The sequence below is a fragment of the Sturnira hondurensis genome, unplaced genomic scaffold (genome assembly GCF_014824575.4).
Source record: "Sturnira hondurensis isolate 20B ecotype Veracruz unplaced genomic scaffold, ASM1482457v3 Scaffold0016663, whole genome shotgun sequence".
In the NCBI taxonomy this organism is placed as follows: Eukaryota; Metazoa; Chordata; class Mammalia; order Chiroptera; family Phyllostomidae; genus Sturnira; species Sturnira hondurensis.
Genome location: NW_028089294.1, coordinates 5,110,716 through 5,137,381, shown reverse-complemented (window position 1 = coordinate 5,137,381; position 26,666 = coordinate 5,110,716). Strand labels below are relative to the sequence as shown.

The following is a 26,666-nucleotide window of genomic DNA, read 5'->3' as shown; positions in this document are numbered from 1 at the left end:
TACTGGAGAAGGGGGCCTGGGCACAGGACGATGGCCTGGCATTCCTGAGGTCTTAACCACCCACAACACAGGCTGCATGGTCCACATGAAGCTTATTCTACTTATCCCTTAAATCAGGAATTCTGTTAGAATAATGTTAAGCCAGGGGTATCTCCTCTAAAATGTACAGGAAATTTACCAATTTTTGAAGACTCTTACGTTTCACATCATGGTCCAGACTATACATACTGTGCAGAGAAGATGCTGGGGTCAGGAGCACGAGAAATGAGTTCCCGAGCATGGCCATGTTCTGCAGATAACACGCTCGATGTTTGCTAAGGATGGGCCAAGGCGGGGTGCTGGTGTTGGGCGAATTTGTGAGTGTAGCAGAGAGGGCTGCTCACCTTTAGGTGCTGTACCTTTATTCGTTATGGTCTGGAAGAAGCTTTGCATGAAAAATAACTGAGTATATCCTTTCTCTCCCCTATTGTTTTGCCATTGCCATCGCCAGCCACATACTTTATGGAGTAATACAGGGTAAAGTGTAATAAAATGTTACCTGAACCGATGTATTCTGACATTCTGCTCCCCAGAATACTTTAGGAGGTCAATTTACCTGGCAGTGCCAGAGAAAAGTGAACACATTTCACAACTATTTTAGGATAAAGTTGAGAAATCGATGAACCAAATAATGTCATTTTCTAACTTGTCCTTGGTTCTGTTTGGGCAGAGCTAAATTATGGCATCTGTGAGGAGAGGCAGCTCTGAGGTAGAGGCCATGTGAGACAGCAATGTAATCAGTTTAAGGACCAAGGAGAACTTCAGGGGCATCTACCCACGAGTCTGAGAAAACATTCAGGACGTACAGCATTCACTTCCACCTGAAGTCTTCATTTCTTTTCGACTATTTCTGTTTAACAAATCTCAGATCATCTAGCTTTCCAGGGTCCAGGTGGAAAGCTCTAGAAGACATAGCCAATTCACATGATACATTTTAGGAATAAATAAACCAACCTCACAACCGGTTGATATAGTTCTATGATATAAAGATTCAGAATGCATTCTTTCATTGCCTCACATCTTTAAAAAACAGAAATAACAGAAGATAAAAAGGAAATCTCAGCAAATGCTTAATTTTTTTAAAAGGTAAGAATCAGAATGTTAGAAGATGAAGAGAGTAGGAAGTAAGACTCAGTTAGATTCATTAACTGCAGATGCCAAGAACAACAAAAATAATTTTTAAAGTGATGAGAATAATATACAGGCCAATACTCAGATGGGATGTGCGATTGCCAGGTCGATTTTCAATTACATTTCACTGATGTATTCATTTGTTTCTTAATGTGCTCATCTTGCCCATTAAGAATAATTAGCAGCTTTGCTTAGAGATTTTCTGGCTTCTGGCAATGTTCTCTCCCCCCCCTTTTTTGTTGACATCCACTTTTACTTTTTAGAAAGTAATTTTTGAATAATATCCTACAACTGGTATATAATTTAGGCTTCGTAAAATTTTAAAGGAAAGATGTAAACAGTAATTTTTAAATGAGTCTGTTTCTATCTATGTGCATCAACAGTGTGTGATTCAGTGAATTCGTTATTCTAACAGAAAATGGGCACACAAACAGAAAAAAAAATTTCACTCGCATTAACCTCACTCATTAAAAATGCTTACGATGAATGCCAGTTGTGAGCTTTGTTAGTAAGTCAAGAATATCATCAGTATTAAGGGCAGGAAAAACACATTGCCAATTTTTAAGGTTTTATGCGTGTTTTTTCTCTCTTAATTAAAAAAAAAATGAGATCTAGTTACAGCAGAAAAATGCCCACAAACACAGAACAACTGCATGACAAACGCTGACCTCCACTAGGAAAGTCCTAAGAGATGAAATAAAACACTGCCAGTTTGGGTCTGCATCCTGAAAGGGCCTGCTTTACCTACATTGTAAAGTTCTTCCCCTCCCGCCCTCTGGCACCCCGCTATATTAAACCCATTGTAAAACCCAGCACAATAAAGCACTCTCAGGGCTGAGCTTCTGAGGACCAAATGTTAAAAATCCATTTTCTTGGGAGGGGGCTGTACCAATCATTTCTTTGAAAGGCCAGCAGAGTGAATACAGAATCTGAGATTTCCTCTCTGATTTCAAGAGCTGGCATGGCATCTTTGCTGTTGAAAGCAAAGGTGCATTAATTAATGACATTAGCATTGCTTCCCTCTTTGGAAGCTCTGCAGTTTAGCGCAATAATAATTTTAGTACAATTAAATTTACATATTGACTACAGACGCTTCCCTTAGTTTGTTAAAAGTTCTAATTGGTTTCTGAGGCTATTAAATAAGACACCTGCTGACTTAAGAAAAACCTCAGGCTGCTGGGTCCACTCTGAAAGTTTCTGTGGCTAAAATGACCTTCTCTGGTCCAATAATTCGGCTCCCCCCTCTTCAAAGAACACATCCACTTGGGCTGAGGCAGCATACCCGCCTTCCTCTCGGTCTCTGTGTTCCCTGACACGTGGAGGAGGAGCACAGTGAAATGATACTGTGCACGAAATAACTCAGGATAAAAGCAGAGTGAATGAACAACATCAGCTCATCTTCAGGAATATTTTGAGAAACCTGCGACAGTCATGATTAAAATCCTGCACTTTAAAAAAGGAAGCACCTTTTGTGATCTCTTTCCCTTGTGTGAAAGGCCAAGACTGTGATTGGCTGTTTTTCCTTCCTGAATTTTTTTTTTTTAAGTCTGTCAGGCAATTAGCTGGGTGGGGCTCCGTAGGGCACGCAAGTGCTGCAGAGCAGCGCGAGCTGCTGTGCTTCTCGTACCTCCTTCTCCCGCCTGAGCAACCTGAAGGAGCTGCTGCGAATTTCATTTTCAAGAAATTACATAGCGGAGGTAGAAAAAGAAAATCAAAAAGAGCCTTTATGTAAGATGCCACACACACACAAAAAAAATCAGACCTGCTTTGACATTTTTGGAGTCTCAAATTCAAATAAGGAGATTACCTCCTTCACAATGTAAATGTAAGGCACACCAAAAAACCCAAAGCAAATATATCTTCCACTTTTCCTCTCGATTCCTAATGGCTGTTAACTGCCCCTGAACAAATCAGCTCGATTGCTAAAGTAGCCACAAATTATGCTTGCTTCTTCTTAAAGTACAGTTCAATTTTCATGAACTCTGTGTACATATTAGTAAAGCATAATCTAATATAATGGGGTTTGAACTGTAATAGCATGGCAGGAAAAAAAAGAGATAGCTTTTATAATCCTAAATAAAAGGAAATAATGAAAACCTGATAGCTTTTTCCAGCAGGGAGATAGAGGTAACTCCTCAGCAATTAGAGTAGGTATAATATTACGTGGCACGTAAGTAAAATATTAAACACAAGAAACGTAGTAATGAAGAGGAAGTTAATTTTTGTAAGCAGTATCTAATATAATAAATATTAAATAATTTATTTTATGCTGGTGAATTTCAATGGAAATAAAAGAATGCCTGAAAATTATTATGAAACAAATGTTCGTATCGCCTGGAGTGGTCCACAGATCACAGGCTCCTTTCATGAGAAGTGACAATAAAAATCTACCAAAATAAAAAAAAAAACAACTTAGTCTTACCCATTTTTACTTTTTCTTAATTACCTATCATGTGTACGGGGGAACTCTTTTTAATACCCCATGCTGCCTTTCTTTATATCAATTGTTACTCAGCAGGGAAAAAGGAATGAGCACAACAAACCTGTTTTCTATCTGAATAAGGATACTTCTGATGGCCTTTTCATTCCCATCAGTTAACAGAACTTCTTTGACATCTGCAGAAATAGCAACCTGGAAAAAAAAAAGGAGCACAGCAAACAATGAGCAAATATGCTTGTCTGTGTGGAAGTGAAGACAGGAGTGACAAGCCTTCAGTATCATGCTTCCTCACCTATTTCTCTGTAACAATCTTCAATCTTTTTTCATTTTATGTCTGCATTATTTTAATCATTCAATCAAATCAGTCAATACTTTTATCATTCCATTTGCGGGAGCCTCTATCTTGCTATCATTCTGTTCGGTAATTGCATTGTGACAGCGGATGATGGTATTCTGAGAGGCTTTCATTTGTGGGCTTCTGTTTATCTGGTAGAGCCATCATACGAGGCTGTCACTCTGCCTTTCAGCTTGCTTCTGTCTGACTGCCTGATGCCCTTCATATAACTTTGCATTGCAGGCAGATGGCTTTGTGAGGGTAATTTTTTTGTGAGCTTTGACATGCTCGCACATTGGGCTGTAACCTCGACACATTGTGTAAGAGCGACAGGTTTGTCAAATGCCAATCAGTGTAACAATATGCTTTTATTTGTAGAGACATAAAAACTTGTCTAATGCACTGTGCTGCTACATAGTATCTCCTGAATACATGACTCAGAATCCAGAGAATGGGGAACGACGTTCCTGAATGGCCAATCTAATTCAAAAGAATCTAATTACTGAGCGCTCTGGATCATGTTTGTTGGTGTAATAATGCAGGCAAAACATTAGCAGCTATATCATGGTGCTCCAACTGTGATTCGCCGGGCTATTCCTGTATCTTAGCAAATAGGACTATAATCTGAAAAAAAAAATGCTTTCACTATGGCAAAGAAAGACTGTGCGAGGCCTGGAATGTCACGACAAGCGATATTGACTACACTGAGGTAAAATGTTTCCGCTCATCGAGGCTACCATAAAATCAATATGATCCGAAAGTAAGTCAATCTAGAAGGTCTCTCAAGACCCGGCAGCTTGACCACAGCTGATGCTGTTGACGGTTCTCTGACCCAGCAGTTGGAGGCCCTGGAACATTTTCCCTTTTGTTCCTCCCTCTGAATGGGATTGGAATTGAGAAAAGACCTACCATGAGCCCAGCCAAGCATGTCATGCCACCCCCTAGCTCACACACAGCAAGGTCCCTGAAAGAGAGAAAAGAAATGGTAGAACCCATACAAATCAGACGAAAATGGTCAGAGAGATATATATGTTACAAGAACAAATTGCCATCTGCAGTAAGAACGGCGCTACCAGGAAGTTGTAGAGACAAGACGAGGCTACCTCATGTCGTTTTGCGTTTTAAAAATAATTATGAAATAGAAAAGTCACAAAGCAGGCAAATCAGTGGGGGTTCCCTCATTAGTGTTCACTGCAACATTACCACCGCTGAGCTGAAAAATCTGAGAAGGTTCCCTTTTTTCCCCTTGTCAATGGTGCTGTCTTTTAGAACTAAACTAGCTAGAGTAGCGAAAGATAATTGTTAGGAAAGGATAACACTGTTAATCCACATTCATTCCTTCAAAAACAGTTAGACAAGTAAATGACGAATATACATGAGTGTGTATATACCTATATTATAGTCACATACACACAACACGCACACACACAAATAAATGCAATCTTGAATTTAAAAAAAAAATCTAAAACAAACGGAAACATTTGGGAAGGCTGACTCACCCCCCCTAAAGAACAATTACACAAAGAGCATTTAGCAATTAACACTTAAATCACAATTGACCCCAACACAACACAGTGAATAAACAATGCAGGGACATAATGTGGTGACAAGCCAGCAAACCCAGGCTAGAGTAGTGAGTGGGCGCTGACTTCACTGCTCCAAAGCAAAGCGGCTCAGAGTTAATGCTGACGCTGACGGTCTAGCGTGGCACTCTGCACTTACCTTTCTCTTTGTGCCTAAATACCAGTCCTCAACGTGCGACCTTCTCGCCCTGGCCCGCTGCTCGCTGACTGGGGCCGCAGTCAAGCTTAAGCACAGCGAGGTGAGCGAATGCCAGACTTCAGGGCAGCTCTGCAGCCCAGATTCAGTACAGCCCTGTTCTTATTTTATATGCTTAGACTCTTAAGATTGTTTCTTCTTCCCAGTTTGGGAAGTTTATTACCTCACCAGAAGGGGCGGTGGGGGTGGGGGGGGGAGCAGCACTAAAAGGGAGGGAGAGAAGGAAAAAAAGGGAAGGGGAGGAGAAGAAGCCAAACAAGAACATTCATAGTCCGAAATACACTTAATGAGTATTTAGTTGTTCAAGCAATTATAGACTGGTTGGTAAATAACGGACCCATAGAGCTTCAAAAAATGTATATTATTGACCCAGTCTTGTAAGTACATATTGTTAAAACACACTCACCATGATCACTAGCAGCCTGTCTGGAATCATAATGTGCTATTCAGGAAGTCTATATTGGAGGACTTTTATAAAATGAGGTTTAAAATGAAAAACCTATATTTTCTGGGTCTACCAAACATCTTTAGAATTTTTAAATAAAGGAAGCCTTTTTCCCCCTTTTTCCTAAATCTCATCCATGGGTTTGATCTATAATGCACACTGACAGTTAAAAACATTTATTTCTGTAGCACGAATCTGTAATTACTATTTATTACTATATTTTATAAATACATGTTGTTAAGTATAAAACACCTTTAAAACCGGGGGGGGGTTTGCATGGCATCTTTAAATAATAGCTGTGGGGTATTTATTTATGAAAAATTCTGGAGTAACTTCCCTAGCAGAAGTTTAAAGAATATCTTTATTGTTTTTGTTTTTTGACCTTTACAATCAGTAAGGATTGATTAGAGCTTCACTTTTGTTTCCCCCAAATCAAAGTGAAATGAAAAGCTGCGAGTGGAAATCAAAAGTCTTTGACATAAAGCAATGAGCTTGCTGTGCAGTATTAGTGCCCAAAGGCAATTCAGATTTTTTCAGAAGCAACATGTTTCCACTAGGAACTTTTTTCCTGTCTTTCTGTTTTCTTTTTCTCCCTCCCTCTCCCTCCTTCTCTCTGTCCCTCCCTCCCTCCCTCTTCCTTCCTTTCTTTTCTTCTTTCTTATATTTTAAACAACTTAATTTGAAGAATGCAATTATAACAATCTTTAATATGCAGACACAATACCCATAATGGGCTAAACAAGGTATCTGTAAGTGCAGCTTGGTACCTGAATACATCGCTGTGCCTGAGGCAGTAGTAAGCCAAAACCTCTTCCGCAGGCCAGATGCCTGGAAAACACAAGGGGATAGATTTTTTTTTCGGTTGTTGTTATTGTTGTACAAGTCTCTTCCGCACTCATTCTCCGCAGTCATTCTTTTAAAAAATGGCTTTTGAAAATAATGTTCAGTACAAGCCATTTCAACTTGAACCAAACTTAACAGAATTATTACTAGTAATGTATCCCATGAGTTTCTTTTGTTGTTGATTTTTTTAATCCTGAGAAGTATGACCTGGGGAAATAGTGTAATATTCTAGATAAATTTTACCAAATTTCAGCCACAACAAAACAGCAAATACAATAACAGCCAAATTAGCAATATCAAAAGTTACATTTTAATAGTATTTCAGGTAGATTGTAGGGACGTACACGGGAACCTTCTTTGCTGTCAGTTCATAGGCACCGATTGAAGCCTGCTGTACATGCAACCCATGTTAAGCAAAAATAAATGGGAAAGTCACCTACAGGAGCAAAAAAACCCACTAAGGTCATTATACCTTTTTGTTTGATTCCATACAATTTTTAAAAATATGCAATTTTTCCTTTTCTTTAATTAATAAAAATCAAACTAGAATGTAAAATTAAGAAATTTAAATTTCACCCACTCTGGAATATCTTTAAATTTAACAATGACCCTACCCACTAAACTCTATGAACAGGCATTTTCTAAAATCATCATCTGTGAATCATTTCTTTGGGAGACTTAAATAGTCTTCCTGAAGAAATATGGATCGCTGAAAGAGGAGACAAACACATTAGGAAATGACGGTTCCTATTGGTTGTCAGGTGATGGTAGGGTTACGAGTGCTTTTTTCTTTACCCATTGCGTATTTCCCTAAATTTTTACGATAAATATGTATCACTCTTATAATCAGAGTGAATGACAGCCTTATAAAGACTAGGCCTTCCCCAGTGGCCAGACTCCAAGCTCAGGCCAGGCACCGCCCGAGGCTGGGGAGGCCCGAGGCTGGGGAGGCCGATCAGTCCTGGGAAAGGGCAGGGAAGGCTCGCTGTCTCAGCTCTCTGCACTCTTCTGATAGGTCTTGATGCAAAACCAAAACACCTAAAAACACAGTGTTTTTAAAAAGCCCAGATTCATCTCTATCTTTGAGGAGTAAGAAATCCAAACATCTTTTTTTACAAAAAGAATGTAAAAAAAAAAGGTAAAATCTTAAAAGAATTTGTGGGTAAATATCTGTGCAGCCAAGAGATGACTCCACAGAGCATTTGCTGCAGGAAAGCCCAGTCAGGCACGCTCACGAGCTCAGCAACCATGACCTTTCTGGTGGAAATGACCATGTGGGGCAGAAACAAAGTAAACAAGCAAAAGGTGGTTGGAGTCACATTTAGGAATAAAGTCAGAGAGGCCGTGGCATGTAGCGGTTAAGATCACCAGTACTTTGGAAGCAGATTCAATGCACTCCATCCCCACTCTGCGTTTCCTGGCTGAGTGACTTTGGGTAGGTTACCTAACCTCTCTGTGCTTCTACAAGTTCCTCATCTACAAAACAACCTAATCATGGTTCCAACTTCACAGGACTTTTTTGTGAGGATTAAATGAGTAAAATACATGAAATGTATTTAGAACAGTTCCTAACTCATAACAAGCTCAAAGAAAGTTCATCGTTGTTTTTAATGTTATTCTCCCACACAGGGGAATAGAGGGTTAGAAGACAGAATATGTGAACCCCAAAACAATTATTCCAACAACCAGAACAGATAGAGAACCTTTGACCTACCCATGAGCTTTGGCACATCCCCCAAGTTCCAATATCTGGCAAACTTCCACATAAATATAACTCTATAAAGGCTAAAAATTCACAAAATTCTCTGAAGAGGGAGCCCAGGACAGTGCTCCCTACCAGGTGGGTACAATCACCACAACAGTGAATTTATTTATACCTTTAGTAGATGGTTTTGAGGTTTAAAAAATAATGATAGGGGAAAGGTATTTAACTAAAATTCAAGCCTCGGTTAAGCACAAAATGTGACTTCTCAAACACAGTCTTTTTTTTAATTTTAATTTTTATGTAATTCTTGTTCAAGTACAGTTTTCTGTCTTATATTCCCAGCCCTGCCCCCCCCCCAGTGCTCCCCACCTCCCTCCCATTTCCACCCCCCACCTTAGTTAGTGTCCATGTGTCCTTTATACTTGTTCATATGAGTCCCTCCCCTTTTCCCCTATGATTCTCTCCCCTCTGGGCCCTGTCAGCCTGTTCGTATTTGAGTGTCATTGGTCATATTTTGCTTGCTTGTTTGTTTTGTTGTTTAGATTCCCGTTAACAGTGATATCATATGGTATTTGTCTTTCACCGCCTGGCTTATTTCGCTCAGCATAATGCTTTCCAGTTCCATCCATGATGCTGCAAAGGGTAGGAGTTCCTTCTTTCTTTCTGCAGCATAGAATTCCATTGTGTAAATGTACCATAGTTTTTTGATCCATTCATTTACTAATGGGCATCTAGGTTGCTTCCAACTCTTGGCTATCGTAAATTGTGCTGCTATGAACATGGGGGTGCATAGGTTCTTTTGGACTGGTGTTTCAGGGTTCTTAGGATATGCTCCTAATAGTGGAATTGCTGGGTCAAAAAGCACATTCATTTTCAGTTTTCTTAGAAAATTCCATACTGTTTTCCATAGTGGTTGTACTAGTCTGCAATCCCACCAACAGTGAACTAGGGTCCCCTTTTCCCCACACCCTCTCCAGCACTTGTTGTTTGTTTCTTAGTCTATGATAGCCATTCTGACTGGTGTAAAGTGGTATCTCATTGTGGTTTTAATTTGCATCTCTCTGATAGCTAGAAAAATGGGAACAGAGGGAGCATTCCTCAATATAATAAAGGCCATATATAAAAGACCTATAGCCAACATCATACTCAATGGGCAAAAACTAAAATCTTTTGCACTAAGATCAGGAACAAGACAAGGTTGTCCACTTTCACCACTTCTATTCAATATAGTATTAGAAGTTCTAGCCACAGTGATCAGACAAGAAAAGGAAATAAAAGGCATCCAAATCAGAAAAGAGGAAATAAAACTGGCATTGTTTGCAGATGACATGATAGTGTACATGGAAAATCCTATAGCCTCTACCAAAAAACTGCTGGAACTAATAAATGAATTTGGCAAAACAGTGGGATACAAAGTCAATATCCAGAAATCAAAGGCATTTTTGTATACCACCAATGAAACAGCAGAAGCAGAAATCAAGAAAAAAATCCCATTCGATATAGCAAAAACAAAAATAAAATATCTGGGAATAAACCTAACCAAGGAGGTAAAAGACCTGTATGCAGAAAAATCAAACACAGTCTTTTAAAATAGTTTTATCATTTTCTCAAAAAATTACAGAGATTGGTGTTAAATACAAAAAATACAAAACACAAACTTAAAAATGACCTAAAATTCCACCATTAATATATAATCACTGTTAACATTTTGGACACCATTTCCAAAAAGAAGATCTCTCTAAGCATAAAGACACTATACACAAATGAGATTTTATTAGGCAGGTATCCAATGATTGGATTTTGCCCCAATCAACACATGATGGATAGATCTTGATGACAGCTAACCTATACTATACCTCCATTATTATGTTTAATGACTGTCCAGAGATTTTATGTCTCCATAGTCATTCCTTTCACCAGTTTCCTTTTGACAGACATTTAAGTTAGTTTCCAAGTTTTGGGTATTAAGAGATTATGAATAGTCATACAATGAAGACAATCTACCCACTCCCCCGCAAATGATTTTTCTCCTTTGAACAAATACCCAGAAATGGGAAATCTAGTCAAAGGTTAAGTACATTTCACATTCTGATATATCAAACTGTCCTTTGAAAATGTTTATCAAACTGTGCCCCTAATACGAGCATTTATTTCCTCAAGGTTTTGCCGAGATAGGGTTTTGACAACTTATTTTGTTTTTCTAACATGTTGTATTTCAAAATTTATCTCAGTGCAAATCAAAACTAAAGTGAGATTCCACTTCACACCCTCTTGGATGGCTATCATAAAAAAGTCGGGAAATAAATGTTGACGAGGGTGTCGAGAGATTGTATAAAATGGTGCAGCTACTTGGGAAAACAGCCTAGCAGTTCACCAAAAAGTTAAGTGTAGAATTGCCGCACAAGTTCACTCCTCAGTTTATATCCAGGACAAAAGAAATCATCCACACGAAACTTGCACACAAGTATTCAGAGCAGCATTATTCACAACAGTCAAAAAGTGGAAACAACCCAAGTGCCCATCAATGAATGAATGGGTAAACAAAACACGTTATGTCCATGAAATGAAGTGGCAATAAAAAGAAATAAAGTACTGATTCATGCTATAATATGGATGGAACATGAAAATATCATGCTAAGTGAGCCCTGGCTGGTGTAGCTCCATGGACTGAGCACAGGCCTGCAAACCAGAGGATCGCAGTTCGATTCCCAGTCAGGGCACATGCCTGGGTTGCAGGTCAGTTCCCAGCAGGGGATGCACGAGAGGCAACCATACATTGATATTTCTCTCCCTCTCTCCTTCCCTTCCCCTCTAAAGGTAAATAAATAAAATCTTTTAGAAAAATATATTATGCTAAGTGAAAGAAGCCAGGCATGAAAGACCCTACTGTTATATGTGGCCCTTTGCATGACATATCCAGGACAGGTAAATCTACAGAGACAGAGCACAGACTGGCGGTTGCCTAGGGCTGGGATGGCTGAGAGTAAATAAGGACTGACTGCCACTGGGTACCATGCTCCTTATCCATCCACCCACCACCATCTTCCCAGTACAGATAGACATATGAACATTTTGGTAAGATCTCTACTCACTGTCAACTTTACTCAGATCAGGAAATAAAACAGTCATTTAGGAAACTATGATTACTTTTGCTCTCATCTATAACATTTTTTCCACTGGCTTTTAAAATTGTCTTTTCTCCTTCATTTGCTAAGATTTTATTCAGCTTCAAAATGCTATTGTCAATTTCTCCTCTTGGTACTCACTCTCGTTCCCACTGGGTATTCATTCCATCAGCCTCATGGTGCAACTGACCTGCCTTGTCCAGATGGAACGCTCTACGCCTGGGGCACAACTGATCCCCTGGAATCAGCCTTCGCTGTCATTTCAGGCTTCCCTTCTCCCTTCTCTTGTGTTGCACCTTTCGTTTTCTCTATCCTTTGTGTTCCTTTCTTGGTTTACTTCATTTTAGTGCAACACATCCCGCAGTAACTTCTTCTTCTTCTTCATTTTTTAAAAGATTTTATTTATTTATTTTTAGAGAGAGGGGAAGGGAGAACGGAAGAGGGAGAGAAACACCGATGTATGAGAGAAACACTGATCGGCTGCCTCTTGCACACCCCCAACCAGGGACCTGGCCTGCGACCCAGGCATGCGCCCTGACTAGGAATGGAATGGGCGACTCTTCAGTTTGCTGGGTGATGCCCCCAACCCACTGAGCCACGCTGGTCAGGACCTCCAGTAACTTCTTAAGGAAAAGTGAGTGGAAGCTGCATGTTTGAGAACTTGCATGATTCAGTGGGCAATTTCAATCTGAAAACTCCATGTTCTTCAGTTTTTTAAAAGCTTCTTGGGAAGTCCCTTTGATGTTCTGCTTACCAGGATTTTTATTTGTCTCTCTTCTCTGGACCTCTTATTATTTGGACGTTGGATCTCCTGAACTCATCCGCTAATTTTCTTAACTTTTCTTTCCTGCTTTTCATCTCACTGTTTTTTACTTCCTTGGAAATTTCCTCAACTTTACTTTCCAATCCTTTTACTGGTCTTTTCATTTATGCTATTATTGCTAAGGGTTGTTCTCTGAATATTTCCCTCTTAGAGCATCTCATTCCTTCCTGTTGTATGAGTGAAATCTCTTAATTATTTGAAAATATTAACTATAGTTTATTTTTAGTTTTCTTATCTTTGCATAGTCTGTTTTCTTCATGTCGCTTTTTTCTGTTTATAGGTTTTGGTACCTGTCACATTAAAAGCTTTCCTCAGATATCTGGTAATTATTTGTTGTTTGCTTAAATGTAATTGTTGAAAGATAAAAAGGCTGATTGGAGGAGAGGAGGGCTGAGTGTGTTTGGGCTGGATGTGGGTGAAGAGGCTCAGCAATCGGCCTGCATGTGTTCACCTAATTCCCCCTACTCTGTTTTTGGTGCCCTGTCCAATTTCCACCGTGCCTGGTGTCCCACAATCCAAAAACGGAATTTAACCCTCCACAGAGAATGAACTGCCTCTTCTGTTTGGAGTGCAGAGGGGGAGTTGCCCAGGGGCCTGGAATGGGGACAAAACTGCTTTCTAAAAAATTTCTAATCAACTCTCCTTACATAGCCTGCTTTTACAATTTCTGCTTTTAGAATTTTAGAATTATAAAAAGAATTCTAAAGAATTTCCTGATGCCACCAATTCCTGAGCCTTTGGATATCTCAGAAGTATGAACTGGGTGAGCTCTCGACTTTCCCAACTGCTGGCTCGCTCATGTCTGCCTAGTCGATGACCACTCATTCATTTGCTTCTCAGCTTCCAAATTATGCTCTTGTATGATTCCTTATTTTATCATCCTTGTAGATTTATGTCTTAAAAACATCCTGTTAGAATGGTTTAGTGAGGGTTCTGGAAGGAATTAATTTTAATGCATTGTTCAATCTCCAAGCTTACCTGAACTGAAATCCAGAAATGTATGATCTTTTGAATGTAATTGTTTGTGGGATAATTCTCAAATCTAAGACACACAATAATATTCTTAACTCTCACAGGGTGCATCTTAGCATAAATACTTTAAGCTCTGAGTGCTGGGATTTTCATACATGTTCTGAAGAACAGAGACTAGCATGGCCTCATGGAACAGAGAGAAACTCACTGGAAAAGTAATGAAAAGAATTTCAAGGAGGATGTACAATTTCAAGTCAAGGACACTAGTGTGAGCTTTTTCCATGCTGAAGATTTTCATACTCCATTACTAATACTGTAGGGTCTACCAATCAATTACTGGCCCTTCTGCTACATCCCTGACGTCATCCAGTGAAGCAGAGCAGAATGACCGCAGAGGCATTTAGAGGGGCTAATTATTGATTCCCCCCAAAGCCTCACAAAACGTTTTAATTAATGGTTTATTTTAGATGATGTTTTCTAAAACACATGTCATGAGTTAGGATACTTCCATAAAAATTATTCAGAGGCAGAATTTCCCATTTCGTAGTGCTTTCTATATAAATCCAATTAGCTCAACTCCCAGGAGAAAATGCCTCCTTCACCCACTGGGCCTCCATAAAAGGACCAGCTACAGAACTCCGTCTGGAAGAAGAAGAACACTATGTTATACCTGGGTTTCCATGGTTGTTCGGTTTCATTCGTTTTCTGTCCAGCAAAGGGTTGGTTCCCTGCAGACGCTTCCATCAGAACTGGGCCTGTGAAATCTCCAAGCCCCTAGCCAGCCCACACTAAAATATGAAGAACTCGCTGTCTATATAGCGATAATGAGAGGGGAAGTTGGTGATATGATCTAATTCATATGTGTGACCACTTTTCTGTTGTTTGCGAAATAGTTTAGGATGATTTTAAATGCCAAGTTCTGTGTTTAATCTGGAAACAAACAACACATTCATTACGAACCTGACCTAAAGTCTGAATGAATCCTAAAATTAACTAATACTAGACATCTATTAAACCTAACAACTTAACATCTACTAAACCTCCTGTTGGGAATACAGAAAGGGAATTTACATATATAATTAGGTAACTTCGTATCTAATGAAGTTAGATATTAAGAGACATGCATCTCTAGCTAAGCATGGGTTCTTCTAGATCACTGTCATTTGAGAGCCTTCTGCCTGCCCACACTTCAGTTCAGATGGGCCCCGAGATCCCGACGGCCCACCTGCAACAAGTGGCACTGAGGACTTCCCCTCTCACTCTAACCCTTGTACCCGCCCCACGACAACACACCCTGCTCTCACAGCGGAGGGACACGCTTTCTGCGATCAGCTAACGCCCACCCAAACAGCTTCTTCCCTTACCTTCCTCCAAGTAAATGATCACGCCCACCCTGCAGCTGTCAGAAGTAAGGCCTCTCTCAAACCTGAGATTCAAATGGAGAGGCCAACACACCCCCAGCGAAGCCACGGATTCTTCTGGGAGAAGAAATGCACTGGCGATGTTACTAAAATGCAAAGCTGCTTGTGCTGGAATGGGTAGGAAAGCCTTCCGGACAGTTTTTAGTGTTTACACTCTGCCTCCTTTTTCTTAACCCTTTCTGCTTTGTCATTGATAACACAGCCTGGAATGGAAATCTGTAAGAGGACTACAGAATGCTCCATACATTTTTATTGGGCACCTACTATGTTCCAGGCCCTGGGGATCGCTAGCATGGTCACTAGGGCTTTGGTCTAGTAGGAAAGGAGATGTTAAATAAGTAATGATACGAATAACATGCCTAATGACAATCGTAATAAATGCCATGGAGGAAAACTGGATGGTACTTCTGAGAATGCATCATAGGGGACCTGCCCTGGTCAGCGGGGAGGTTGGGAGAAGTCCATCAGGGAACTCATCCCTGTAGAAATGGATGTAAGTTGAGACGCAGAGGATGAAGGGCCAAGTAGAAGAGAAAAAGGGGGCCGGGGTAAAGGGAATGGCTCCTAGAGGGGGAGCCTCATGAATTAAAACTTTGAAGAAAAGAGCTTGATTTCTAAGAATGGAAATAGGGTCAGAGGAGTTGCAGAATGCATGAGAAAAGGAGAGAGTAGTTAGGGGCCAGATCCCACAAACCCAAAGGCCATGTTAAGAATTTGAATTTGCACCTTATAATAAATGACACATTTTAGGCAGCAGAGTGGTATGATCAGATTTACATTTTAGAAGATAAGCCTGGCTACTTTAGAGAATATAGATGGAAAGGGGGCAAAAGCAGGCGGGGGAAATTAGGTAGAAGGCTACTACAATTACAGAGGTATTGATGGTGGCTTAGGTGACAGTTACAGGATGTGAAGCAAAGTGAAAAGATCTGAGCTATATTTAGAAGGTACACTGACAAAACTTTATAGTTAATTAGATGAAGGAGGTGGTAAGAGAGAAGGAAGTGTCAAGTATGACTTAGGTGTACGGCACGAATAAGTGGGTGGATGATGTACATCAAAAGCATATAGGATTTTTCTTCAGTTTTATGGGAACTGGGGAGGCTGAATTCATGGTGAAAAAAAACACTAACTGGGGCATCTGAGCTCTGATTCTGGCTCTGCCACTAACCATTGGGGTGATATTGGGAAGTAATTTAGCCTGTCTGAGCTTCTGAACCCTCGTCTGCAAAACAGTAGGCTTGGATTAGATCATATCTAGGAAGACTTCAGGCTATAAAAAGCTATAATAGAGAACCAGATCTCACGCTCCGGAGTTAAACACAGGGTTCAGCTTGAATATTCGCTCTTCTGGTTGCATGACCTTGAACAAGTACTTAAGCTTTTTCTGCCTCATTTATTAATCTACTCACTCATTCATTCACTCACTCATTCATTCAACATATAATTATTGGTACCAAAGCCTGTTCTAGAAGCTGAGGATATAGCAGTGAATAACACGTAACTGTTGCCCAAATAACTTTAATAGGGGCAACAGGGAGTAATGTAGACAATTTCAGATAGTAATGAATGCTGTGAAGAAAATAAAACACTAATGAAATGGAGAATAACTGGGGGCCGGGGGAGGTGCTACTTCAGCCAGCATTGCTGGGTATTCTCAGTTCCCTTATCTGTTAAGTGCAAGCAATAAAAATACCTAATCATAGTGCTGTTCGGATGATCAAATGAGCTTGTAGGGCATTTAGAATAATGCCTAGCACATAATAAAGTTGTTGTTTTTTAACGTTAGCTGTTGATGCTGCTGCTATTGCCATTTTTACTATTTTTGACATGTTTTTATCCAGGAAATTTTATTAATCATGATTCTATTTTTATGATATTTTCAGGGAGATTATTATTCCCAATAGAATACCCACAAAATCAACCCAAAACTTAACCTTGGGAAAATCTGCCCCAGCAATGGGAACTCTGAGTTCCATACACAAGGACAACACTGTTCTATACTCATCCTCCTGATCAGCCCCACTTACCAACATGCTCTGGACGATAAATTATTTAAGTGTGGGCCTCCCTCTGTTTGCGGAGCCAGACCCCAGAGAAGGTGGGCACACCTGGGCGAGAGGGAGTGTTCACACAGCCCAGCACAGCGAGCAGGTGGAGTGGCCCTGGGACATTCTAACATTTGTTGGGTGCTGACTGCTACCCGGATGCTAGGAGGTAGGTGAGGAAATCAAGGCACTGAGGAAGCCTCTCTCTGAGCTGGGCAGGTGTTCTGTCACAGAGTTGGAATGTGAAACCAGGTCGTCTGACTGGAGAGAGCAGTGACTCCTCACCTCCAGACCGCAGGGCACACTAGATCGCACTCATGAGGGCCCGCGGAAGTCTTTCTGCCACCTCACTTCTCCTGTTCCTGGAGAAGCTATCTGAGCTTATAGGACAGACAATGAGCCCATAGAAGGAGGAGAAATAAAGAGGCACAAAAATTAATCAAGTGTTTCAACAGTAGATTCTTCTCAACCACAAAAGGGGTTAGTTTATGGGCATGATTTGATTATAATACATTAAAATTTCAAACTTAAATTTTAATTTGGAGACCTAGGAATGTGATGGTACAGAGCCCCAGGCCCACCCTGACACTAAGGCGGGGAGGAGAAGACAGTCCCTGGAGGCCCGGCCATCAGCCTTAGAGCAGACACTGGGAAAGCAGCTAAATGACAGATGGGAAATGGAGACAGAACAAGGAAGATGCTGCAGCGCCACCGAGGAGAAGGAACACACCGCAGCCACAGCGACAGCTTCAGTGGCTCATACAGCGAAGACAGGAACTTGGGAGACAGCTCTGAGGCTTATTATCTTCGTGACCTTAGTAAGTCACTTAAACTCTCCTTACAACAACTCCTTATCTGGAAGCAATAATACTATCTACTCTGTAAGTATAGATGTGAGGATTAGTGAATTAGAAGAGTGTAAAGTAAGTACAGTTAAGATTTATCGTTGTTACTAGTGCTGTTCTTAGCATTACGTTTGGAACACTTACTACCTGGCAAACGCTGAGCTGTGCACTTCATGTGGAATATCTCATTTAATCCTTAAAACAACCCTATAGGGTACCTATTGTCACTATGGCCAGCTAAGGGACACTGCGAGGTCCATGAAAGCACAGAGAGCTTAAGTGGCAGAGCCGGGATCTGAGCCCATGCACTCAACCTTCAGAGTGCAGGTTCTTAATCCCTGCTGTATTGTCCCAACCCTGGCACCTGGTCTTGGAATCAAGAGAACTAGTTCCTAGTTCTCATGACTAGGTCAATAACTAATTTGGGACTCCAGTTTCGAGAATAAAATGGAAGGGTGGAATAGATTTCCAAAGCCTCTTTCAACTCTCAATCCAATGACTATAGGAGATTATATTTGTGCATTTCCAAACAAAAGTTACACAATTGTCAGTAGCCTGTGACATTTTAAATGCTTTCTAAACCCTCACCTGAGGGTATGTTTGTTGATATGTACAGGAAGCAACGGGTTGATGTTTCTCTCTTTCTCTCTCAAATGCTCCTGGAGAGAAAGAAATGTTGATGTGAGAGAGAAACATCAACCCGTTGCTTCCTGTACAAACCCTAACAGGGGATCGAACCCGTAGCCTAGGCACGTGCCCTGACCGGGGATCAAACACACAGCTTTTGGTGCTCCCGACTAGGCTCCAGCCAACTGAGCCATCCAGCCAGGGCTAGCCCATGACATTTTAAAGGAAATCAGATTGGTTAAAAAATTGTTATTTGCACTATAATCTCAAATTTAAATCCCTACCAGGAAATGTTTTAGATAGTATTCAAAACAGTCTTAGAGAAGGCAAGTCTTCGTGTCTATCTTAATTGAATTAGAACTGCCTTTGTTAATTAAGTCTCACAGCTTCAGAAAAGAACGGCACTCCATCTACATGTTCAAGTCATGATGGCTTTTTATTTAGTTAATCTAGCATATTAATAACACACAACTTCCTCAAATGCAATTTTCCCTCTCTAATACTGAGCACGCTTTTTAGCCACGAGCGGCATTTTTTTCTCAAACATATTTTCTCCTCTTCAGGGGAACAAACTACCTTTGGGATAGAAGACATCTCCCCACGGTCTCACAGCACAGGTAGAAGAGCACTTCTCAGCGCCAGCTCTCTGCGCCAGGCTGAGAAAATGCTCCATGCGCATTGGTCAGAGAGCGTGTCTGAAAGTGAGAAAGGTGGAGAGGGCAGGAAAAGCGAGAAAGTAGGAAAGGTGGACCCAGAAAAACAGACCACAGAGCTCCTAGCCGAAGAGGAACCATGACCTGGGTTTTCCCAGAAACAGCACAGCCTTCCCATAGTAAAACATAAAGAGAAGCAGGAGGTGGAGGAGGGGCAATAAGATTTTCATTGCCAGTTTTACTCCAAGTAACACCCTCCCCAAAACCTTGCTGTATTCAGTTTCCTCTGAGTGGGGTGATCAGCCATCATTTTGATATCACCGTTTTTTCTTTTAAAACACAACTGTGGCCCTGGCTGGTGTGGCTCAGTTGGTTGGAGTATGGTCCCGCGCATCAAAGGGTTGTGGGTTTGATTCCTAGTCAGGGCACATACCTAGGTTATGGGTTCAATCCCCAGTCCGGGAGCATATGGGAGGCAGCCAGTTGAGGCTTCTCTCTTGCTCCAATGTTTCTGTACCCCTTTCCTCTCTTTATAAAAAAAGCAATAAAAAATATTCTTGGGGGCAGATAAAAATTTTTTACAAGGAAGTTGCTGAACTTTACAAAATAAAATAAAATAGGACTGTGCCATGTCTTGAAATGTCATGTAAGAGCAGCAATGAGTCACAGGGAGCAGAACAAAGAAGAAAGCATTGTAAATAACTGTAATTGTTCCTTATCTGAGCCAGTGAGCCCCTTGTCCAACACGACACACACCTGGTATGCGGCACACCCAGGAGGAGCAAGGACGGTGTGGCTCCCACCTCCCCAGCTCCCCACGATTCACGAATCTGATTTGCAAAGCAGCTTTCTGCCTCTGAGTCCAGCATTATCTCATCACCAGGTGAACACTGTGACTGAATTCAAAACAAATTGAAAGGCTTGTGTTCCACGTGGAGCAGTGCATGCCCTGCATATTTGGGAAAGCCTCGCAGGAGAGAAAACTGTACTCAGGAGGCGCATGCTATGTGTGCCAAAGTGATGCCGTACGTTCATTAAACGGCACGGGTATTAGGATTCTTACACAACAGAACTTATTTACCAGTGTTGTTTGGGAGATGCACATCCCAGCATTTCAAAATTGCCTTTAGAGGTGCTGGCGCCTGGAGGGGAGGAGATGTCAGGATTATCATTCCACTGTTACCTAATGCTGCTGTGTCTCTTGGTTGAAAGAAGAGGGAGAGACACCAGGGACACACACTCACAGAGGAAAGGCCACACAAGGACACACAGAGAAGGCCTTCTGCACACCAAGGAGGAGGTGAACCTGGCAACATCCGGATCTTGGACTTCCAGTCTCCAGACGTGTAAATCTCAGAGCTCCATTTCTTCGGGGTTGGTTTTTAGAAAACGGTCTTCACTCCCCATTCCTCCTCTTGGACCCACGTGGTGAGGGGGGAAGGAGGAGAGCTGCCTCCTTCCCGAAGGAACTGCCGTTAGCAAATTCCAAAGGGGAAAACATCATTCAGCAAACTGACTTGGCAAATAAGGCAACATGTCGTTGAGGCTCAGTCTAAACTTCCTCGAAACAAACCCCTCTCTGCCATTCTATCTGAAAATAAACAGATGATGTTCGGATATTCAGATTGCTTAAAAAAATAAGGATGAGAGTTGGCTGAGAACCTCAGCTGTGCAGAATGACCGGGGAGGGCTCTGTCCTTCCTTCTCCCTGCTCATTTTCATGCACTGATATGAGGAAGTATGACAGGCTGCTCTCCAGAAATGTCTGCTGCTGCACAAACTTGGGCGGTGCCCTGCAACTAATGGGGAAATGGAGTGCGAGGCACGTCCCGGCTGTAAACACAGCGGTCTTGCTGCATCGGGGCCCTGTGCAAATGGCTCCAACCAACTTGTATGATTATCTTTAGCACCTTTCTGTATTTTTTAAAGAAATTAATTTGATTTCATTTCCTTGCCCCAGTTTTTCAAATAGTCATTAAAAATTAAACAACACCAGGCAAAGCCTTTTGTGATTATAGCCTCATTCTGCTGCAACAAGCTGGATCTATAAATTTACGTACCATTGTAGATGTAAATTACAAAATTTATATTCAACTATATTAGAACATCTATTCCAAAAATGATTACCAGTTGTGAAAAGCAGACAGGCTTATCACTTGCTGTCAGTTGTTCATGTCTAGTTAAGCAATAATGTGCTAAAACTGCTCTTTTGTTTTGTGGAAGAATTTTGGCAATAGAAGAAATGAACACTCAGTTAATAAAAACTCAGGCTGTTCCTTGCTTTGATGGAGGAAGCAGCTGCCTGTTTTCATTCGCTGCAGAGCAGCAAAACCCATCAATATAATAAGCAGCTTAGATGCATCCATCCACAGCACCTGTAAGGATATAGGGCTATTCGCTCAAAACCAATCCCTGGTTTAATTTTAACAAAGATACGTATGGCATATTTGAAAATGCATCACAATAGGTTTTGAAACGGGAACGATTTCTCTTTCTTTTAAATACTTTTTTTACCAATTTGAAAGGTTAGTGTATATATAGCTGAATGACAATGATGAGAAAAAGGGGTCCACACGGTGAGGCCATCCTAAAACAAGGGCCATGAAGACAGCAAATCAAGAGGCGGGTATTTGGGTCCTTTCACAATGGAAGTAATTCATTTGAATGGGATTTCATTCAGTTGCTCATTTGAACAAATATTTATTGAATCACTACTACGTACTGACTGGGGTGACATACTGAAGCCGCATTTCCTACGCTCAGTGGGTTCTCTCTTCAGGGGAAAGGATGGACACAAACCTGTAAGTGACACACAGCAGTAAGCACAGTGATACCGACACGCATTCTCCTATTGCCTTTTTGCTTTTAAAAATTCAAACAGCCACAGAACAGAGTGGAAGCTAACATAAAAATTAAGAGTCAAATACTATCTCCTCTATGATATACACACGTCATTAGAGACGTACCTGAAGAAAAGACAATCTGCATTCGAAAACGGAATTGCATCTAAACACATGTCAAACTGTTTACTAGTGTAGCCAAGAACTGCCACACTTTGGAGAGAAAGTTTTAGGACTTTAAGTTTTGTTTGTACAGCCTCTAACTTTAAAGGGGCCAGTAGATACCTTTATGTGGTCACGAATGCACCACCCAGCAAGCCTAATAGGAAACGCAAACTTTAAAGCAACTTACAATGTCCTACCATAGGCTTTGTCTAGTAAACATACCAAGAGATTATTTTTGCTTTATTTTAGTATTTTATTATTTTTGCTTTATTTTTGACAGTCTAAAAAATCAAATAATTCTAAGTCCTCCTTTTTCTGATTCAACGAGCGAGCCTGTCAGTGTGACCCCATAGGGACCTGTCTGATGATGGTGCTCGCAAATGCAGGGTTAGCCGCCGGCTTCTCAGATATCTAGTCTAAACCAGCATTTATTTGCAGAAACATTGAGCAAATGCTCCCCAAAATGTAGACCTATCTTATTTAAACGTGTTTACTGTAAAGCACATGTACCCGGGTTTTTAAAAAAAACTCTAGCCCTGGCTGGTGTAGCTCAGTAGATTGAGTGCGGGCCTGCGAACCAGACGATCGCAGTTCGATTCCCAGTCAGGGCACATGCCTGGGTTGCAGGCCAGTTCCCAGCAGGGGACTCACGAGAGGCAACCATACATTGCTATTTCTCTCCCTCTCTCCTTCCCTTCCCCTCTAGAGATAAATAAATAAAATCTTTAAGAAAAAGAAACTCTTTAGTTGGGAATAATTCTACATTTACAGAAATGTAAAATGTGGCACAGATAACACAGGGTCAAGGGACAGCCTTCACCCAGTTTCTCTCATCGTCAACATCTTACACCTGTCAAAACCAAGAAACAGACAGTGGCACGTTAACACGAACCGTAGTCACGGGCTCATTTCTAATGGAAGCGCTGCCCTCCGAAATGAAGGCTAACGAAGGTGTCTGTCAGAAAGTCACAAACTAAACCTGAGGACCGGTATGAGCATCTATCATATCTTTCCTCCCCTAATTCTCTTCTTCCTTCTTAAGTTACTCTAAAGAAATTCCCATCAGACTTAAAAGTTAAAACAGGATGTAAAATGTATATACCTCAGGGTTTAAAAAAAGCACTGACCCCATCAAGAGAATTGTGCAGCCAAGTGAAGACTCGGTTCCCCATTCCACTAGTGCATAGGCAGAAGGCTATTTCCAGTCATTATTCACAAAGAAATTCTGATCGTCCCTATTCAATTAATGTGTTCGTACCACAGCGTGACGTGGGCCTTGTGGCCAGTCTGCGGCAGCATGGGTTAAGAACCATAAAGAAGTCAGAGGCCATTCTCCTTCACCCATTAGGAGTATTCATAAAGCACTAACTATGTACCCTCTTCTTTCTGTGCATGCTCTCTTCCTTCCTCCCCTCTACCACTTAAAGGCTGGACACAATGCTTCTGGAACCCTGCAAAGACCCATGGCCCGTGTGCTGGTTAACAGCGGTCTCTCCAACAGCAGGTTGGAATAGATGCTTTGGGGACTTTCCTTCTAGCTGCAACTGGTGGAGGGTATGGGCTGAACTGTGTTCTCCCAAATTCCTGTGGTGAAGTCCTCATCCCTCAATGGGACTGTATTTAGAGATCGGGCCTATAAAGAGGTAACAAAGGTTAAATGAAGTCATGAGGGTAGAGCCCTGATATGACAGAATTAGTGCCCTTATAAGAGACTCCAGAAAGCAACTGACACCCTTCATCCAACCTGGGCATCGCAAAGAAGAGCTTATGTGGGCGCACAGCGAAATGGTGGCCACCGCAAGGCAGAGAGGGAAGCCTCAGTAGAAACCCACTGTGCTGCTAGCCTGATCTTGGACTTGAAGCCTTCAGAACTGTGAGAAAATAAATGTCTGTTATTGAAGCCAGCCAGTCTATGGCTTTCCGTTAAGGCAGCTCAAGCAGAACAAGACAGTGGTCAACCCTTGGTACCTGGTATCTGCGTGAACACTCCCCCTCCAGCCCCAGCAGAGTCTAAGACCTCCCTGCCTAAAACGTAGGCAGGACCCACAGAGCAGACCGGGCATGCTGTCCATTACTGTCTTCCCTCCCCCTCAGTTTCTCCTCTATCCATTTCGTCTTGTCTCCTACTTTTTGTTTTAATCTTCACCGCAGTATTAGCCTCCCTTTCCCGTTGAAGAGAATTCAGAATAAAAGAGCAAACATTAATCATACTCTGCCTGATAAAGAAATTTCACTGGTACCACCTGCAAGATTTCATAAAGATACTTTGGTCTGTTTCTTTCTGTTGTCTTTGACCATAAGCTCCTTGAGGGCAGGGAGTGAACTCATCACTCCTCTTGCTTCCCTGTGGCACGTGTATATGGTGCATGTGAGAGCATGTTGAATTCCTACAGAATGGTAGCAAAACATGCTAAACCTGGAGCTCACACCAATTTAAAAAAAATGAACCCCTCTTCTTCCGCCAGGGCCATCTGCTGAGCTTTACATGATTTATCTACTCAGGAGCTAATTCTACCTGGAAATGCAATCACAGGTCAATCCTTGTGCGGATAAGTTTCTAATTGCACTCGGTCCACTTTCACTGGCTCTCTTATCGGTATCCACAATCTGCAGAACTGTCAGGACAATTATCACCAGAAGACAGGATAGATGCTCTGGGGAGTAAGTCCGTCCAGGGCCTGAGAGTTACATGCTTACAAGTTTCCAGGCCAACAACAAAGAATACATATTCAGTGGGCCATCTTTCTCTAAATCAGTCCTTTTGCCTCCTTGCACAGAGCGTATGTCATAGGTGCTTGTGTCTGGGGCTTATCTGTGAATATCAATAAACATGCAGGTCTCTAATCACAGTAGCCTGGAATGAGTCCCAGAATGGGCCCTGCAAATAACTTGAGTTAGAGAAAATGATTCTTTGCGTTGCTTTCTTTCTTTCTTTCTTTTCTGGGGGGGAGGGGTAAGGAAACAGGAGGAGGCCCTTCTCTTTGCTGTAATAAAATTTGTAACCTTAACCCACATAGCAAGTGTTTTCTCTGAGAATCACACTACTTGAGAAGGGCCTTCAAAATATACTATTTAAACCAAACTATTGCTCTGCACTTGACACCACAATTATCTTTCTGTTGAGAAAAATCCTAGAGCTGTTATATTGTTACTGGCCCTTTCACAGCAGGACGCGTGAGAGTTCTTAAGTTGAGACCAAAGTGCACAGGCTGAGTCGAGAGTGGAGAAATCACCATGGTCCCTATGGACTCAGGCTGGACTTCTCGGGGCAGAAAACAGATTTCCTTCCCTCTTCGGCACCAAAGACTTCATGTTATCATGGACTCCATTCTTCCTCCTCCTCCTCCTGGGCCCCACCCTCAACAAATCATGGCGGGGAAATGGCTTTAGCCCTGGCTGGAGTAGCTCAGTGGATTGAGCGCCGACCTGTGAATCAGAGGGTCGCCAGTTCCATTCCTGGTTGGGGCACATGCCTGGGTTGCCAGGCCCCCATTACAGGGCACATGAGAGGCAACCACACACTGATGTTTCTCTCCCTCTTTTTCTCCCTCCCTTCCCCTGTCTCGAAAAATAAATAAATAAAATCTAAAAAACAAACAAACAAAAAATTTAAATGGCTTCAAACCCAGAGCGTTGTATTAAGGCTGAAATAGAGTTTTCTCCTGATTATGTTGGCCAATAGCACTGAAAGGACTTTGGCAGAGCAAATACTGGAGGAAAGGTCTAAATTCATACCATAATGCCTATGAAAACAGTAACCTTTTGGAAGAATGTGAAATCGTGTTTACATATCATGAGACTAATCAGTAACTACTTTTCATGGGCACTTCGGAAAAATACCACTTAATGAAGTTAAGACCCAGTGGCCAAGCTTGGGTTGAACCACAGTTCACTAATACCTCACTTGGTTCTCTTTTAAGAGTGAGACCCTTGAACAACAGCGTGGAGGAGATACCACGATTTTAGTTTGCATACTATGCACTTTACTTTCTCGGTCGAAATCAGTGTTTGAAGACATACATCACACTCAATCCAAGTGCAACACAGTTACAGACTCTTCGCCATTAAATTTAAGACCTTTTGCTTTTAAGTCCTTTTGGTTTCTACTTTTCAATAAACAATTTTACAGAAGCACTCATGATCTCCAAATTGTGCCCCTACACACTGCCCGGTGGAAGGAGCTATAGATGCATTCAGCTGCAGCTAAGCTAATATCCAAACCTCTGAGTCAAGGCCAGGAAGCAATGTACTGTCTTCGGAAAGAAGGACCCCTTTCTCCCGAATTACAATGATTATGTGCCCTGCTTTATAAAATTGGGCCTCTGCTTGTTTTCAGGGAATTTATCATCTAAATGGTCATTATTCTTACTTACTCAAAATGCCTCCGTGTAATCTGTCTTGCAATTAAGAGTTTGTAGCAGATTTCAGCAG

At 41.5% G+C, this 26,666-nt stretch overlaps 1 protein-coding gene across 2 annotated transcripts in view; it reads right to left on the bottom strand.

The window, feature by feature from the left end:
• CAMKMT (calmodulin-lysine N-methyltransferase) overlaps window positions 1-26,666 on the bottom strand; it is a 348,130-nt gene that overhangs the window by 52,013 nt on the left and 269,451 nt on the right. Inside the window, exons 4-6 of one of the 2 annotated variants that reach the window (XM_037066512.1) lie at window positions 6,936-6,996; window positions 4,854-4,908; window positions 3,714-3,802 (exon numbers count right to left, since the gene is read on the bottom strand). In XM_037066512.1, the coding sequence (XP_036922407.1) occupies window positions 3,714-3,802; window positions 4,854-4,908; window positions 6,936-6,996 (205 nt within the window). The remainder of the gene's footprint in view (window positions 1-3,713; window positions 3,803-4,853; window positions 4,909-6,935; window positions 6,997-26,666) is intronic. The other variant, XM_037066511.1, reaches the window with a different exon arrangement.